General features: G+C 40.4%; 1 protein-coding gene across 10 annotated transcripts in view; it reads left to right on the forward strand.

Moving 5' to 3' along the window:
• LOC137344410 (ankyrin repeat and SAM domain-containing protein 1A-like) overlaps positions 1 to 17,625 on the forward strand; it is a 345,223-nt gene that overhangs the window by 310,990 nt on the left and 16,608 nt on the right. For 6 of the 10 annotated variants that reach the window (XM_068007344.1, XM_068007345.1, XM_068007346.1 and 3 more), the window contains 6 exons: positions 4,887 to 5,012; positions 6,005 to 6,076; positions 6,164 to 6,250; positions 8,790 to 8,927; positions 14,464 to 14,640; positions 15,587 to 15,688. In XM_068007344.1, the coding sequence (XP_067863445.1) occupies positions 4,887 to 5,012; positions 6,005 to 6,076; positions 6,164 to 6,250; positions 8,790 to 8,927; positions 14,464 to 14,640; positions 15,587 to 15,688 (702 nt within the window). The remainder of the gene's footprint in view (positions 1 to 4,886; positions 5,013 to 6,004; positions 6,077 to 6,163; positions 6,251 to 8,789; positions 8,928 to 14,463; positions 14,641 to 15,586; positions 15,689 to 17,625) is intronic. The other 4 variants (XM_068007349.1, XM_068007352.1, XM_068007353.1 and 1 more) reach the window with 1 other exon arrangement.

The following is a 17,625-nucleotide window of genomic DNA, read 5'->3' on the forward strand; positions in this document are numbered from 1 at the left end:
GGTTGTATCTGTAATGGCAACTTCTATAGGCAGAAAAGGGCCTAAAATTGAATAAAACAACCTAATAAATACAGTGTACTGAAGTCCTTGAGTTAGTAATGCTGTTACGCCTCCAATATATTGAAATTAATGGTTAATGTTGTATTGACATCGCTGCTATTTTTATTTGCGCCAGAGGAAAAATTTGCAGGGCTGCGGGGAAAGGGCAGGGAAGTGGGACTAGCTGGATTACTCTTGCATAGAGGCAGCGCCGACTCGATGGGCCAAATGGCCTCCTTCGGTGCTGTAGCCTTTCTACGATTCTAGGTGGTACTGTAACCTCTCAACCTATTACAATAAATGTAGCTAAAGGATGTATAATTTTTTCCAACTATCCGTGAGCAAGGCCACAGGAGATTCTCAAATGTAAAAAGTGGTACCTAGAATTGATCCCATTGGAGATGGGAAGGGGGAGTTGGAGTGCTCAATCTCATGATTTGATTTATGAACCCATTAATAATTACAGTCTTATCATACCCAGGTACCAGTCATTCTCAGTGACTTCCAAGTCTGGATGAGGCCACCTGCAGCGGTTCAAGAAGGCAGCTCACCACCACCTTCTCAAGGGCAATTAGGGATGAGCAATAAATGCTGGCCTTGCCAGCGACGCCCACATCCCATGAACAAATAAAAAAAAAAGGTTATCGTAGGTAGACAGGAAAGTAGGGCTGAGGTCACAATCAGATCAGCCATGATCTTATCAAATGGCAGAGCAGGCTCGAGGGGCAGAATGGCCTACTCCTCTTGATTCGTATGTTCGTATGTAGGTGTCATGGACTGGATGGTCCTTTCCTGTATTTTTTGTATGTTGTATTGATACTGACACCCCCTCTAAGAATTTTCAAAATCATTATTTTATAGTAAAGAAAAACAAACAAAGCAGCACTGCAGATCACAGAATCATAGAAAATTTACGGTACGGAAGGAGGCCATTCGGCCCATTGTGTCCGCGCTGGCTGAAATTGAACCACCCAGCCTAATCCCACTTTCCAGCACTTGGTCAGTAGCCATGTAGGTTATGGCACTTCAGGTGCATATCCAGGTACTTTTTAAATGAGTTGAGGGTTTCTTCCTCTACCACACTTCCAGGCAGTGAGTTCCAGATCCCCATCACACTCTGGTTTTCCTCAGCTCCCCTCTAATCCTTCTACCAATCACTTTAAATCTATGCCCCCTGGTTATTGATCTCTCTGCTAAGGGAAATAGGTCCTTCCTATCCACCCTATCTAGGCCCCTCATAATTTTGTACACCTCAATTAAATCACCCCTCAGCCTCCTCTGTTCCAAAGAGAACAACCCCAGCCTCTCCAGTCTTTCCTCATCGCTAAAATTCTCCAGTCCTGGCAACATCCTCATAATTCTCCTCTGTACTCTCTGTAGTGCAATCACATGTTTCCTGCAATGTGGTGACCAGAACTGTACACAGTACTCAAGCTGTGGCTTAACTAGTGTTTTATACAGTTCCAGCATAACCTCCCTGCTCTTATATTCTATGCCTCAGCTAATAAAGGAAAGTACTCCATTTGCCTTCTTAACCACCTTATCTACCTGTCCTGCTACCTTCAGGGATCTGTGGACATGCACTCCAAGGTCCCTCACTTTCTCTACGCCTTTCAGCATCCTCCCATTTATTGTGTATTCCCTTGCCTTGTTTGCCCTCCCCAAATGCATTACCTCACATTTCTTTTGGATTAAATTCCATTTGCTACTTTTCTGCCCACCTGACCAGTCCATTGATATCTTCCTGCAGTCTACAGCTTTCCTCCTCCCTATCAACCACACGACCAATTTTTGTATCATCTGCAAACTTCTTAATCATGCCCTCTACATTTAGGTCCAAATCATTAATATATACCACAAAAAGCAAGGGACTGAGCCTTGCAGAACCCCACTGGAAACATCCTTTCAGTCACAAAAACACCTGTCGACCATTACCTTTTGCTACCTGCCACTGAGCCAATTTTGGATCCAACTTGCCACTTTCCCTTGGATCCTATGGGCTTGTACTTTTTGACCAGCCTGCCATGTGGGACCTTGTCAAAAGCCTTGCTAAAATCCATGTAGACTACATCAAATGCACTACCCTCATCTACCCTCCTTGTTACCACCTCAAGAAATTCAATCAAGTTAGTCAGACACGGCTTTCCCTTAACAAATCCATGTTGACTGTCCTTGATTACTCCGTGCCTTTCTGTGACTGTTTATCCTGTTCCTCAGAATTGATTTGCCCACCACCGATGTTAGACTGACTGGCCTGTAATTGCTCGGTCTATCCATCGCTCCCTTTTTAAACAACGGTACAACGATAGCAGTCCTCCAATCCTCCAGCACCACACCTGTATCCAGTGAGGATTGGAAAATTATGGTCAGAGCCTCTGCTATTTCCTCCCTTGCTTCTTTTAACTGCCTGGGATACAGTTCATCTGGCCCTGGTGATTTATCTACTTTCAAAGATACTAATCCCCTTAATACTTCCCCTCTCACTATGTTTATCCCATCCAATATTTCGCACTCCTCCTTAACTACAATGTCTGCATCGTCCCTCTCTTTTGTGAAGACAGTCGCGAAATATTCATTAAGTACCATACCCACATCTTCTGCCTCCATACATAGGTTACCTTTTTGGTCTCTAATAGGCCCCACTCTTTCCTCTTGCTCTTAATGTATTTATAAAACATCTTTGGGTTTTCATAGATATGAAGGCTCTGTCGCAGAGACCTTAAAATAAATGTAGAGTTTTCACAAAAGTTCGGGTTCAAATGAGCAGCATTTGCTTAGTACCAGAGAAATGAAGGTGGCACTTATAACTGGAGCATGTCACCTTCCAGGTAATGGCAAGTAAATATATTGAAGTCCATTAATGCTACATAATTTGTCAATAATGTTAACTGTAAAACAAGGAAGCGTAAATATCAAAGGATAAACACACATTCTGGTTCACATATATCACACGTGAACAAAAATAATTGTCATGATGACTACAGAGAAATTGGAATATGAGCATTTTTGAAAACTTTGTTTTTGCCTGTTGATTGATGAAGTATGATTGATGAAATGACTTGAAATTAAATGTCCATACAAATTTAACAAGATAATTATCTGCCGTTCAAAAGACTTGAAAATCATTGTCATTTAAAACCCTGACACAGCTGCAGCTGGTTCTTCCTGAAGCCACATAGGTGATTTTTTTTGATTAGAATGGATTTTCTCATTCTTGTGCTGCCTGTGCAGCTGTTTCTGCTGTAATTTGCAGTAAAGTATAGCTTTTATCATTAGCTTAAATAATTGGGCATTTTTGGATGTTTAATTATTCATCCGATGCTTGCCATAATTTGCAGCTGTCATGAGCTCCACTGTGCACTCTGCAAACCTAAGAGTCCACAGTGGAAAATCAGTAGTTCAGTGGGTCATACTGCCTATGTAAGATGCAAATTCATTTGTGGTGTCTCAATGTTCTGTAAGCAATCTGTCCTCTTTCATCTGAAATGTGTGTTTGATTTTTCCAAACTCTCAGACTGCATTTTCTTTCTTTAGATTACATTTGTACAGTCTGTGCAGCATTCTATAATCTCATGTTACATTATTTTTTTCCTGTTGCATTCTCCATCTCAACACAAGTCAAATGTCTACACAATTTCTCTTTTTTTTCCTGTTTTAAATTAGAAGGTAGACAAAATATATGGACGCAATAGGGTGAGCTGGAGAGAAGTGGGAGGAAATATATTTGATCATGAGTCTATTCCCATTTCATACCACTGTGCATCAGCAGCAGCAAGAGACCTGTCTCTGAGACTTTGTCATTTAAAACTGAACAATTTGCCAAGAGTTTATCTACAATTTTTGAAAATGGATTTTGAGTGTGATCTAACCTCCATGTGACAATGTTGATTAAATACTGTAATTGCTGAAAGTTGAAGGATACACTGCTCTATAAGGATAACAGCATTGTACCATATAAGATTAATCTACTGCTAAGGTGTAACCTGTCCTGTCCATTTACGACACACGGTCCAACTACTGTAAACAAGCATTGTCTGAGATTAGTTAGAGGCCAGTCCCTGTTGGGCACATCCTAAAGTCATTTAGAGGATGATTGCTTCTTTGCAGTTTGGCAGCAGCAGGCAGTGATTGGCTTTCCTTTCTAAGATTTCTTGGCATCTGTGGCTCTACAATGAGATGGGTGTAAAACTTTTATGTAAATGTATCAATAGCTATATAGGTAATATAAATAATCTGGACCTGAAAATGTAATGCTTTGATAATATAAAAAATGTTAACTTAAAACTTCTCTTACAAAAACCATTTGGGGGAGCCGAAGGAGAAAATTGGATATAAAACCTCCATGCAGCACAAACTTTTTGCTATAATTTTTTTATGGGAAACCTTTTGAGACTGATAAAACAATTTAACCAAGTGTAAACCATGCAGCATCGGAAACATGTGCTTTTTCACACTGGTCACCACACATCATATTTCCCTTTTGCATTTCTTGAGGGTTCAAACTTCTCTGATGATTGTCATTCAACTCATGAGTGAAGCCAGATTGGTGTCTCCTTCACGAAGTGTGTTTCCAAGGGCAATGACTGCTGATGATGTCACCACGTCTGCACACCATTATGCCTGTGCTGCTGTTAAACCCTACAGCACCAAGTTCGCAACTAGTTTCTGATTCCCATTTGAGCTTCTTCAGACATTTTCAGATATGCGAACCCAGATTTGGTTTTAGCGACCAATCTAAACTTGGCCTTGTGCTTGATACAATTGAGATGTGCATATTGCAAAGGTTCAATTTGATTAAGTTGGCAGACATTTTCTACCAACGAGTTTTTGTTGTATCATTTCCCCAGGATGACCGACGTGAGTCGAGATTAACACTTCGGCCACCAAGTTTAGCAACACCATATGCCCCTGTTCAGAACTGGCAGCACCAGCCAGAGAAACTCATCTTTGAGTCTTGTGGTTATGAAGCTAACGTGAGTATATAATCCTATGTTCAATGTCCATTAATTATTAAACAAAATGTATGTATCATTAAATGATGTACTTATTTCAGCCCTTAATACTTTTCAAATGGCATTCTCACCTATCTGAAGCACTATTGTGCTTTAAGTTCCAAAAATGTATGGAATACAATAACTGAAGAAACTGGGAGCCAATTACCCACTAGGTATCGTCATTGTTAATGTTCCCATTGACCCCACCACATTCCTTACTGGGCTGGTCTCTTACCAAAGTAATTGTTCAGCCAAGATATTAAATTAGTGTGCTTTGCTTGCTGATTGTGAACAGTCACATTATATACATAATTGCTGTCAAAACCTTTTTATTCTACTGAAGTGTAAGCTAAAATTTCTGCCTCTACTTCACCATCCTTTCTTCATGCATAAATGTGTATAGTTCCTTTCGGATCACTTGTTGATCTTGTGTTGATATAAATAAGGGGACTAAAAATACTTCGCCAGAAACACGTAGTTACTAGCTGATCTTCATTGGCATTGCTCATGGGTGTATGCTGTGATGTGCAGCTGCTAACCTAGACTGTCTCTTTAAGGCCACTGCTTAGGTACTTACTGTGAGAAAGTGGTCTTAAGAAGACATATCCTGAGGACAATTGCTGTTGGAAGCTTCCATAGGTTGGCAGTTGCTTGGCTCGTCTTCAGAGGTGAGGTTAGGTTATCTGCAAGCCTAAAAAGACAGCAGGAAATAACTGCTTTTATTCCCTCCTTTTATAAGATTGTTCAGTTACACTTTGTGTTTTACAAAGTGTAATGTCTGAAATTCGAAGCATGTTCTTTTTTAATAGTTTTACATCTATAATTTTTAAAAGGCATATGACTTATTGTTCACCCCTCTCCCAAAAAAATGTTATAAAGCATGCTTTAATTCAAAGAACATTTTACAGGATAATCCAGGGCAATTTACTTTTTGGAGCTATTATGAATAACTTTGTCTTCATTTGTTGCAGTATTTGGGTTCCATGCTAATTAAGGAGCTGAAGGGGACAGAATCGACACAAGATGCTTGTGCAAAGATGAGGGTTTGTATCTATTGGTCACAAATTGGCACAGTATTTTGGACTAAACTATGTTTGAGTCTTTAATGTTTCCCCTCTTCTCTTGTCTAGAAATCTACTGAACAAATGAAAAAGGTTCCAACTATTTTTCTCTCCATCACATACAAAGGTGTAAAATTCATTGATGCCTTCAATAAGGTACTTGTCGAATTATTAAGCATCATTACCTTCATTGCATCTCGTATATCCTGCTTTTCAATTGAATTTTTAGTGCATTTTTTTAGATTCACATAAGTGTAGAAAAGTAAAAAAAATTAGATTTTACATCTGTTTTGTATTGGATTGCCTATATGTCTGTTTTCACCTCGTGAATGAATTAATATCCTATATGTCTTTTAAAAGATTACTCTTTGACTTAATACTGCACTTAAATCTGATGTATGTAAAACAGGACTGCTGGGAATGTCTTGCCCTCTAGAAATGGTGTGTTTATTATTGCATACTGAGCCTTAATCTACCAATGGGTTTATTCCATTCCCAATAAAACACACTCGGGAGTTTTACTTCCTCGTCTGTCCTGTTGACATTTAATGGCATTGTCATGCTCTCTGCTATTTACTTATTGAAGTGCCTATCTTAAACTTGCTTAACTTGATATCTCATGATCTAATATATTTTTCCATTTAATTTTGTATTCTTAAGTTATTATGGACTGAAATCAAAGGCCTAAGACCTAGAAATCAAGTGTCTTCTTGCTCCAGTCTCTCCACTCTGCTCTTCAATTATTTTATGTTTTGCATCAAATGCAGATTATCCCACAAGTGTGGGCAGATCTGTGTTTCCAGATCAAGGTGACATTTCCTTGTGTTTTTATCTGTCCAAAATTATGAAAATGCAGCACAAAAGATGTGAAAACAAAATTAAGACATGCTTAATGTAAAGTGTAGTTGAGACCAACGTATTTCTGTAGCCTACAAATGTCTCTTCCACAATGGGTTATGTGCATTGAAAATTATTAATTTTTTTAATTTTTGGGTACACCCCTATTAAGGATCTACTTATGCTGCCTGTTCTATTGAATGCACCCTGCAATGTCAAATCATTGCAACCTGTTAGTCGGTCTGACTCTACATCTGCACCTATTACTTGCTTTCTGTCTGCCTGTATCTCTCTCTTCCCTTGGTAAATTACCAGATTTTCTTATTTCGTTTTGGGTATCTTTTTATCTACACTAGCTAATCTCTCAGTGCATTGTTCACGGGTAGTCTGAGGGTCTGGAGTGGCTACAATGGAGCTGTGTTTAAGCTAGCTATTTTCTGCGCCCTTCCCTTTGGGACATCCAGGTTAGCAAGCTCAGCAGGAAGTGACTGGCTTTCTTTTTTATACGATTGCTCAATTGTGATTTATTGCTGTTAGGTGCAAGTGTGATGTATATTTTGCATGTGCGCCCACTTTCAGAGCCATACTTCCAAGTGCAGGGTAGTTAGAGTTCTTTTTCTTGCAAAATACGGAAATTCCTGAAAAGATAGATTAAAATGGCTAAAGCCAATAACACTGTATACCTATATTAAACCGTATAATTTACTACATAAAGCAGTAGTGTAGGAAGGACACTGAAGGGTTCTAGAAATATTTCTGCATTATGCCAGCAGAAACCCTCCATCAAATCAACTTTATCGTCCTCTCAATAGTACTTCTTTTTTGTTTCTGTGAAATCTACAAAGTGTCTTGAGTATCTCTTGAGCTGGCCACAGGTACAGATTTCCCATTCCTGCTGAGACTAGTTATTTCAAATTGTCTTTGCAGCTCTCATGGTCCAAACTATGTTTTATTTACTAGGCTGCCAGCTGAAGTTTGTCTTTATATCACCCCATTAGTTCTGCCACATCCAAGGCATACGCTACTGCTGACAGTGTAAAATCTTTCATTCCATGCCACTGTAACAAACATGTATTGATAGCAAAGCCAGTCAGAGTGAAAGGGTAATTTGTGTAGACTTAGATGCTTTGTAGTAAAGAGAAATTGAGCACCAAGAAAAGCCTTGATGCAGGCACATGCTGCACTTAAATTGTCTTTGCACTTTGCACAGGACAAATCAAAATCAATATCAACCATTCTCAATGTTTGTGCAGCAGTAAAAAATAAACTAAAAATGAATGTTGCTCATAATATATAGTCCAATATAATACAGTGCAGTAGTGTAGCCTATTAGAGTATCATTTTCAGCGTATATAATGATAGGTCACAGGTTGGATCTGTTTAGGTTCCAGTCTCCGCTGCGTTGCTTCCCTGCCAAGGGGTTGGAGAATATGCAGGAAGAGGAAAAGTCAGGCCGCATTCATGGACCTTCTGATTGTTTTAAAGCAGCACCTTAAAGCAGGCCATTTGCACTCTTGGACCATCGATGGCCTAATAGATGAGAGTGCCTGCTTTTGTAGGAGGCTAAAATACCTGCCAGAGGGAGTCTGGCAGAGAGTTAATGGCATTAATTTAATCAAACAGCTTATGATATTAAATTATTATCTTGTTACCTTACTGCCAGCATACTTTAATGTATTTTTATATGACGTGCTGGGTAAGTTGAAAGTGACTTGTTCCAACAAGGTGTCGCACACAGTAAATATGCTTAGCATATTTACACAACCCCTCAGTTTCTTTGTTGTGGTGTTTTTTTTTCTAGAATGGTAAACTTTCCAAACCATTTAATAATGTTTGTTTTGTTTTGTTTCATTAACAGAATATTATCGCTGAGCATGAAATCCGCAATATTTCCTGTGCTGCTCAGGACCCTGAAGACCTTTGTACATTTGCTTACATCACTAAAGACCTTCAGACAAATCACCACTATTGCCATGTTTTCAGCACACTTGATGTAGTATGTCATTTTTATTCTTTAGTTTTCAAAAGAAGTAACCAGATGATGCGCATTGTGCTCCCCTCTGAGTGGTATGATATTGGCTTTCAATTCCTGGATAATAGATGTCAAATATGACCCCAACCCTTCTTCCCTTTCTTGGTTATCACTGATTTGGTTTATGGTGCTCTTTTTTTAGAATTGAGTTGTAATGTCCGTGTGATGCTTTATAAATCCTACACAAAGAAGGCACTGTTTGGTGACGGTTATGACTGTATTGTTTATATAATTTTTCATCAATTTGAGATCTTCAGGTTTGCATTTTTGGAAAGCTTTGATATTTTGCCACTTCCCATTCAAAACCATGAGATGAGGTGTCCTATTCCAGAATTCCTGTAGCAGAATGGATAGCAAGTTGTGGGGCAGTCCAGTGTATTTGGATTTTCAAAAGGCATTCGATAAGGTGACACATAAAAGATTGTTACACTGGATAAGGGCTCATGGGGTTGGGGGTAATATATTAGAATGGATAGAGGATTGGTTAACGGACAGAAAACAGAGAGTAGGAATAAACGGGTCATTCTCAGATTGGCAGGCTGTAACTAGTGGGGTGCCGCAAGGATCAGTGCTTGGGCCTCAGCTATTTACAATCTATATTAATGACTTAGATGAAGGGACCGAGTGTAATGTATCCAAGTTTGCTGATGATACAAAGCTAGGTGGGAAAGTAAGCTGTGAGGAGGATGCAAAATGATATAGACAGGTTAAGTGAGTGGGCAAGAAGGTGGCAGATGGAGTATACTGTGAGGAAATGTGAGGTTATTCACTTTGGCAGGAAGAATAAAAAAATAGTGTTTTTTAGAAGGTGACAAACTATTGAATGTTGGTGTTCAGAGAGATTTGGGTGTCCATGTACACGAAACACAGAAAGCTAACATGCAGGCATAGCAAGCAATTAGGAAGGCATGTTGCAAGGTATGTTGCAAGGCGTTGGTATGTTGGAGTACAAGAGTAAAGAAGCCTTGCTGCAATTGTACAGGGCTTTGGTGAGACCACACCTGGAGTACTGTGTACAGTTTTGGTCTCCTTATCTTAAGGAAGGATATACTTGCAATGCAACGAAAGTTCACTAGATTGATTCCTGGGATGAGAGGGTTGTTCTATGAGCAGAGATTGACTAGAATGAGCCTATACTCTGTGGAGTTTAGCAGAATGAGAGTTGATCTCATTGAAACATATAAGATTCTGAGTGGGCTTGACAGGTAGATGCTGAGAGGCTGTTTCCCCTGGCTGCAGAGCCTAGATCTAGAGGTCATGGTCTCAAGATAAGGGGTCGGCTATTTAGGACCGAGATGAGGAAAAATTTCTTCACACAGAGGGTCATGAATCTTTGGAATTCTCAACCCCAGAGTGCTGTGAAGTGCTCAGTCGTTGAGTATATTCAAGGCTGATATAGGTAGAATTTTGGACTCTAAGGGAATCTAGGGATATGGGGATCGGACGGGAAAGTGGAGTTGGAGTTGAAGTCGACGATCAGCCATGATCTTATTGAATGGTGGAGCAGGCTTGAGGGGCTGTATGACCTACTCCTGCTCCTATTTCTTACGCTCTTAAAACTAGAGGTCATATAAATATAAAATAGTCACTAAAGAATCCAATGGGGAATTCACGAGAAACTTCTTTACCCAAAGAGTCATAAGAATGTGGAACACAAGGAATAGTTGAGGCAAATAGCATAGGTACATTTAAGGGGAAGCTAGTTAAGCACATGAGGGAGAAGGGAATGCTGATAGGGTTAGATGAAGTAGGGAGAGAGGAGGCTTGTGTGGAGCATGAACACTGGCATAGACCAGTTGGGCTGATTGGCCTTTTTCTGTGCTGTAGTTTTGATGTAATTCAAGATTTCATGACTATAGTCAAATGATGTAGCATAACACCACCTTGGACATGGGGCCTGATGAAAACAGCTTATTAAAGGAATATTGCAAAATGAGGCTCTCCAGTAGCCATGCCCCCCAGTTTAAAAAAAACTCCATCTAAAGTGTAAAGAGCTATGATGATATTATTCACAGGTCTTTTTTTAAAAAAACTCACTGTGAAGTAGTTGCTCTTCTGATTGAGGCTGCCACCTTCTTAAGTGTTTTCCAAGGCTAAGTACATGATCATGACCTTTCATCAACAACTCTAGGCCCCTAGAACTCCCTTCTGCTGCTCTCAGAAAGCATTGAACAGAAAGGTGTACTCGGAGCTAAGACTAAGCAACATATTTCCAATCTAGTGTTAGAAATAGGCGAAGGTGGTAACTCTGACTGGGAGATCTGCTGAAGATGTTTTGTGTTTCTTAAAATATATGCCCAATGTATATTTCAAACAAGCATTTTAGGATAAAGCCGTTATGGTGTCTTGTCCCAGAGTACTCCCTGATTTGAAACCTTTACCAAGTTTCAGTTTCCATCCACAATAATATTTAAAACTGCTATTGTGATTTTTACAACCTGGATTCAGCCTGGTGGAGTCCTTTTGGTGTCTAATTCTTTAATATATACGTCCTTGCACTATGTGTGCAGTGCAGACTGTGACAGTGTATAATTAGATGATTGATAATGCCTATTTTTTTTTCAATTCGTATTTACATAGTGGCATTATTCATTCACCTAGTTATTGCATTCGATCGAAGGAGTGGGCCCCCTCTTGATGCAGTTATTAGTATAGAAGTGGCTAATATAATTCAATTTCTGGGTAACAAATTAATCTGACTGTTTCTTGTTAAATCACTTATCCAACAAAACACAAAAGAGATGCTGGTTGCGCACTCAGCTGGATATGTTGTCTCTCCCTACAATCCACATCCACATGTTTTTTTTTCCCCTCCATTCTTTTTCTCCCTCCTGAAGCTTTGGTATATTTCCGCAGTTCCAGTCACACTTGGCTGTCTCAACCAAGTGGTCATTTGTGACGTGTGAGCCTGGATGGTGAGTTTTACCAGGCTCCTGAATCATGAGGGCACCGCAGTCAAGCCTGATCCAGGCAAAACGTGCACTTTCCAGCAGAGGTCACTGGATAGCAATAGGGAAGCAAGAACCTTGGCTGATTTTCCCATCCCTGAGCCAATTGTAACACCTCTACCATCACTCTGGCTGAAATCAAACTAACTCAGCACAGACCAGCGATCGAAGCTGGCACTTTCCAGTCCATATGGCTCAGCTGCGCACTGTCTTCAACTGAATCACCAGCTGATCTCCTCCATTTCCTAATTCTTACATCAAGTAACTTGATACTTGTTCCAGGTTTGACACTGTACCTGATTAAAGGTGGCCTCCCAAGTGCCACAGAATCAAGGAAGATAGATTAAATATAATTTTACAGTTTTAAAACTAGATTGAAATAACTTTCAATGAAACATTAGCGAGAAAGCTTAACTAATTTAAGAGAATCCTTTTTAATAAAGTATATTGCCCTTATCTCTAAGTTACGCAAAGCCTGCACTAATCAATAGTTTACTTACATAAAAACATTTGCATTACTTCCAAAGCAATTCATTGTATGAAGCTCAGAGATATTTCAATGTTGATGTATAAATGCAAATATGTAATTTTTTAACATTACAATGAGATTTAACCAATTAACAATATTGGAGAAGATAAATGCTGTGGATGGAAGATAATCTGTGACCCTGATAGAATTGTATGACCTGGAACATGAAGATCAAAATTGGCAGCATCATTCATATGCCATCAGATTGGCATATCTGGGAAGATGGACTTCTAGATGTGATAGATGTTACAGTGTAATCAATTGTTTTTTATATTTTCTAGGCTTGCAGTGGGCCTCTAGTAAATTGAGATGAAAATGATAGAACAGTAAAGATCAGCCAAGGTCACTCAGTAGAACGTCCACATCCTGTAAGGCCAGCAGGCTAAAGTGTAGCACCTTATGAAGGATTTTGCTCAGACTTGACCATAGCAATTCACAACTTGGACACTTCATTAAAATAGAATGGTGTTTTACAGGTTGATTAATAGGAGCTGGATTTGTTAATTTCACTGTCTGAAATGAATAATGATGTGGAGATGCCGGTGATGGACTGGGATTGACAAATGTAAAGAATCTTACAACACCAGGTTATAGTCCAACAATTTTATTTGAAAATCACAAGCTTTCGGAGGCTTTCTCCTTCGTCAGGTGAATGTGGAAATCCTTGAACGTTTCGCATTTATATTCAGAGAACAATACCTGGTGATTACAGATAATCTTTCCAACTGCCCGTTGTCAAGGCAATCAAAGTGTTCAGACAGAGAGGTGTTACCTACAGGACCACCGAATATACAAACGGCCAGAACACAAAACAGAGAGAGAGGGAGAAACATCCAAAAGGAAGAGAAAGACAGAAAATGACCAATTGAATTAAAAACAGATAACTTTTATTCGCTGATGGGGTTACGTGTAGCGTGACATGAACCCAAGATCCCGGTTGAGGCCGTCCTCATGGGTGCGGAACTTGGCTATCAATTTCTGCTCGACGATTTTGCGTTGTCGTGTGTCTCGAAGGCCGCCTTGGAGTACGCTTACCCGAAGATCGGTGGCTGAATGTCCTTGACTGCTGAAGTGTTCCCCGACTGGGAGGGAACCCTCCTGTCTGGCGATTGTTGCGCGGTGTCCGTTCATCCGTTGTGGCAGTGTCTGCATGGTCTCGCCAATGTACCATGCTCCGGGGCATCCTTTCCTGCAACGTATGAGGTAGACAACTTTGGCCGAGTCACAGGAGTATGAACCATGTACCTGGTGGGTGGTGACTTGGCCAATGTTGTCTACCTCATACGTTGCAGGAAAGGATGCCCCGGAGCATGGTACATTGGCGAGACCATGCAGACACTGCCACAACGGATGAACGGACACCGCGCAACAATCGCCAGACAGGAGGGTTCCCTCCCAGTCGGGGAACACTTCAGCAGTCAAGGACATTCAGCCACCGATCTTCGGGTAAGCGTACTCCAAGGCGGCCTTCGAGACACACGACAACGCAAAATCGTCGAGCAGAAATTGATAGCCAAGTTCCGCACCCATGAGGACGGCCTCAACCGGGATCTTGGGTTCATGTCACGCTACACGTAACCCCATCAGCGAATAAAAGTTATCTGTTTTTAATTCAATTGGTCATTTTCTGTCTTTCTCTTCCTTTTGGATGTTTCTCCCTCTCTCTCTGTTTTGTGTTCTGGCCGTTTGTATATTCGGTGGTCCTGTAGGTAACACCTCTCTGTCTGAACACTTTGATTGCCTTGACAACGGGCAGTTGGAAAGATTATCTGTAATCACCAGGTATTGTTCTCTGAATATAAATGCGAAACGTTCAAGGATTTCCTGACATTCACCTGACGAAGGAGGAAGCCTCCGAAAGCTTGTGATTTTCAAATAAAATTGTTGGACTATAACCTGGTGTTGTAAGATTCTTTACATTTAAAATGAATAAGAACACAGTGGAAATTACTATATAATACAGTATTGAAACTTGAAATAAAAACTGAAGTAATATATCAATATCCAATGCTTTCTTTTTCAGAATTTAACGTATGAAATAATCCTTACGTTAGGACAGGCGTTTGAAGTGGCCTACCAGCTTGCACTGCAAGCCCAGAAACCTACTCACAAGTCTTTTTCCGCAGCTGAGATGGAGTCTGCGGAGGTGAGGTCTTCTAAACCGGTCCCCAAACCACGATCCAGCATGAGAAAATCCACTGTAAGTATCCACCAATCCCCATGTGTTCAAGCTCTGTAATACACTGAAAACACATAGTATGCTCTTGATTTAACAAAATTGATGAAACTCTGATTTGGTACAAGAAAAATGTGTATACTTCAGGACGGTATTATTGGGTTTAGATTTTGGATAGTGACCTGGTATTCTATCAGATGGACATTGTTAATAAAATGCTTATGTACAGTAGTAATTCTTTATGTTGAGCAGTTTGATAGGATAAAAGTTGACCTCTCTGTCTCCACACTACAGTAATCACTGTTACAACCAGGAACAAAGACAGAATAGTTTAGGGCACCGAAATCTGTTGTCTCCATCAAGGTGCCTTTGATAGAAGGTGAACAGTCTGCCTGTGCATTGTTCTTTGTAGAGTGCCCCAAGCAACAGCCAGCCAAAGCCCCCGTGTCATTCGAAGCTAGGATTCAAGTTCAAGCTTTCAATCCAGTGCTTAATTAGATACTGAGCCATCCCAAATCTAGAGTTTCTCCTGCGGTAGGGTACAGAGCAGCAGCCGGTGCAGGAGAAGGCTGTGTTCTTCTGAGGTTAGGGTTGGCACATCTCATTGGGATTGAGTGCTAGACTTGACTGGGGAGTGCTGAATATTGGCATTAGGTATCTGAAATAGGAAAATGTCCCATTCACCAGTGCTAACATCCCTCACCTTAATGAATACAAATCTTCTCCACAGAAACAATGAACTGATTTTAATGTTATATTTGAGCTTGCTTAAAAACTGTGTTCTAACTTTGTGCTCCATTGCTGTGATCTGTATAACACATCAGTAATGGGTGGCAGTTGACCAATAAATGAGTGGGTTCGATTAATAAATTATTCTGCTGATCTAGAAGTGGTGACCTGGCTGGATTTAACAGTATGCTGTAACTGGTTCACTAATGACTCTGCTGTCGTTTCTTGCCAAATGAACTAGGTGCAGCCACCTAATAGCAGATGCTGTTACTGTCACACGTGCACTACTCACAGACCTTCGCTTCCGCCTCTACCGCTGCATTCGTTCAGCCAAGGAGTCCAGGTTTCTCTCTCTATATTTATATGTATCACTGTTTCCAATGTTCTCACGTACATTCCCATTCATGCATGGCTGCCACCAGCATTAAAATAGGCATTGGAAAGATTCATCACTGGAGCCTAATTTCCAGCTATAATCTGCAGTTTCTAATGTACATCTTGATGGTTCTGGAAGTAATAAAATAATATAAGAACTATTTATAGTATGGAACGCTAGGTTTGGAACTTTTATATTAGGAAACAAGTCAAGCTAAAACAGAATCTCATGAGTTTTGAAAGTGTACTCGAGTTTTTTTTTTAATTTAATTGCAACATTTCACAAATGAAATGGAGAATATTACATTCTCGGAGTTAGAAATAGACACAAAGGAACTGAAAAGATTTTAAAATTCTTTGGCAACAGAAGACATGTAAATAATATAATCGGAGAAATTACAGCACAGAAAGGAGTCCATCACACCTGTATGGGTGCTCGTTCTTCAACCACAGCTTTTGACAAATCCTATTTCCTGTATCTTTTTTAATTCTTTTTATATTCTTCCTTTTCAAATACTTGTCTAATTACCTTTTTAAGTGATTAATCTATATAGGATTTGAGTGCCAAGATTTTATTCCTCACACTCAATCTACATCTCCATTAATGAAATTTTAGTGTAATATTGACCAGTAAATAGACCAGAATTTTAGTTTTCTAGCAAAGTAGAATGAAGTGATTTTCATAAAAGTTTGGTCTATACTTAATGGATTCTATGCAACAAACTTAGTGATGGTGTTCATAATTTAAAAATAAAGTGGATGCATCACCTTGAGGGGGGCTTGGGAGCAGGTGTTGTGTTCTCCAACCATTTTAAATCCAACAACAACAACTACTTGCATTTATTTTGCACCTTTAACATAGTAAAACGTCCCAAGGCGCTTCACAGGAGCATTACCGAGCCATATAAGGAGATATTGGGACAGGTGACCAAAAGCTTGGTCAAAGAGGTAGGTTATAAGGAGCGTCTTATAAGAGGGTGGAGAGATTTAGGGAGGGAATTCCAGAGCTTAGGGCCTAGGCAGCTGAAGGCACAGCCGCCAATGGTGATGCGATTAAAATCGGGGATGCGCAAGAGGCCAGAATTGGAGGAGTGCAGAGATCTTGGACGGTTGTAGGGATGGAGGAGGTTACAGAGATATGGAGGAGTGAGGCCACGGAGGGATTTGAAAACAAGGATGAGAATTTTAAATTCGAGGCATTGCCAGACCAGGAGCCATTGTAGGTTAGCGAGCACAGAGATCATGGGTGAACAGGACTTGGTATGAGTTAGAATAAGGGCAGCAGAGTTTTGGAGGGTGGAAGATGGGAGGCTGGCCAGGAGAGCATTGGAATAGTTAAGTCTAGAGGTAATATAGGCATGGATGAGGGTTTCAGCAGCAGATGAGCTGAGGCAAGGGCAGAGACAGGCAATGTTACGGAGGTGGAAGTAGGCAGTCTTCGTGATGGATCGGATTATGTGGTCGGCAGCTCATCTCAAGGCCAAACCGAGGTTGTGAACGTTCTGGTTCAGCTTCAGGCAGTGGCCAGGGAGAGGGATGGAGTTTGTGATTAGGAAGTGGAGTTTGTAGTGGGGACCAAAGACACTGGCTTCGGTCTTCCCAATATTTAGTTGGAGGAAATTTCTGCTCATCCAGTACTTGATGTTGGACAAGTAGTGTGACAAATCAGAGACAGTGCAGGGTCGAGAGAGATGGTGGTGAGGTAGAACTGGGTACTGTCAGCATACATGTGGAACCTGACTTTGTGTTTTCAAATGGTGTCGCTGAGGGGCAGCATGTAGATGAGAAATAGGAGGGGGCCAAGCATCGATCCTTGGGGGACTTCAGAGGTAATGGTGCGGGAGCAGGAAGAAAAGCCATTGCAGGTGATTCTCTGACTGCAACTGAATAGATAAGAATGGAACC

Source organism: Heptranchias perlo, chromosome 27 (assembly GCF_035084215.1).
Source record: "Heptranchias perlo isolate sHepPer1 chromosome 27, sHepPer1.hap1, whole genome shotgun sequence".
Lineage (NCBI taxonomy): Eukaryota > Metazoa > Chordata > Chondrichthyes > Hexanchiformes > Hexanchidae > Heptranchias > Heptranchias perlo.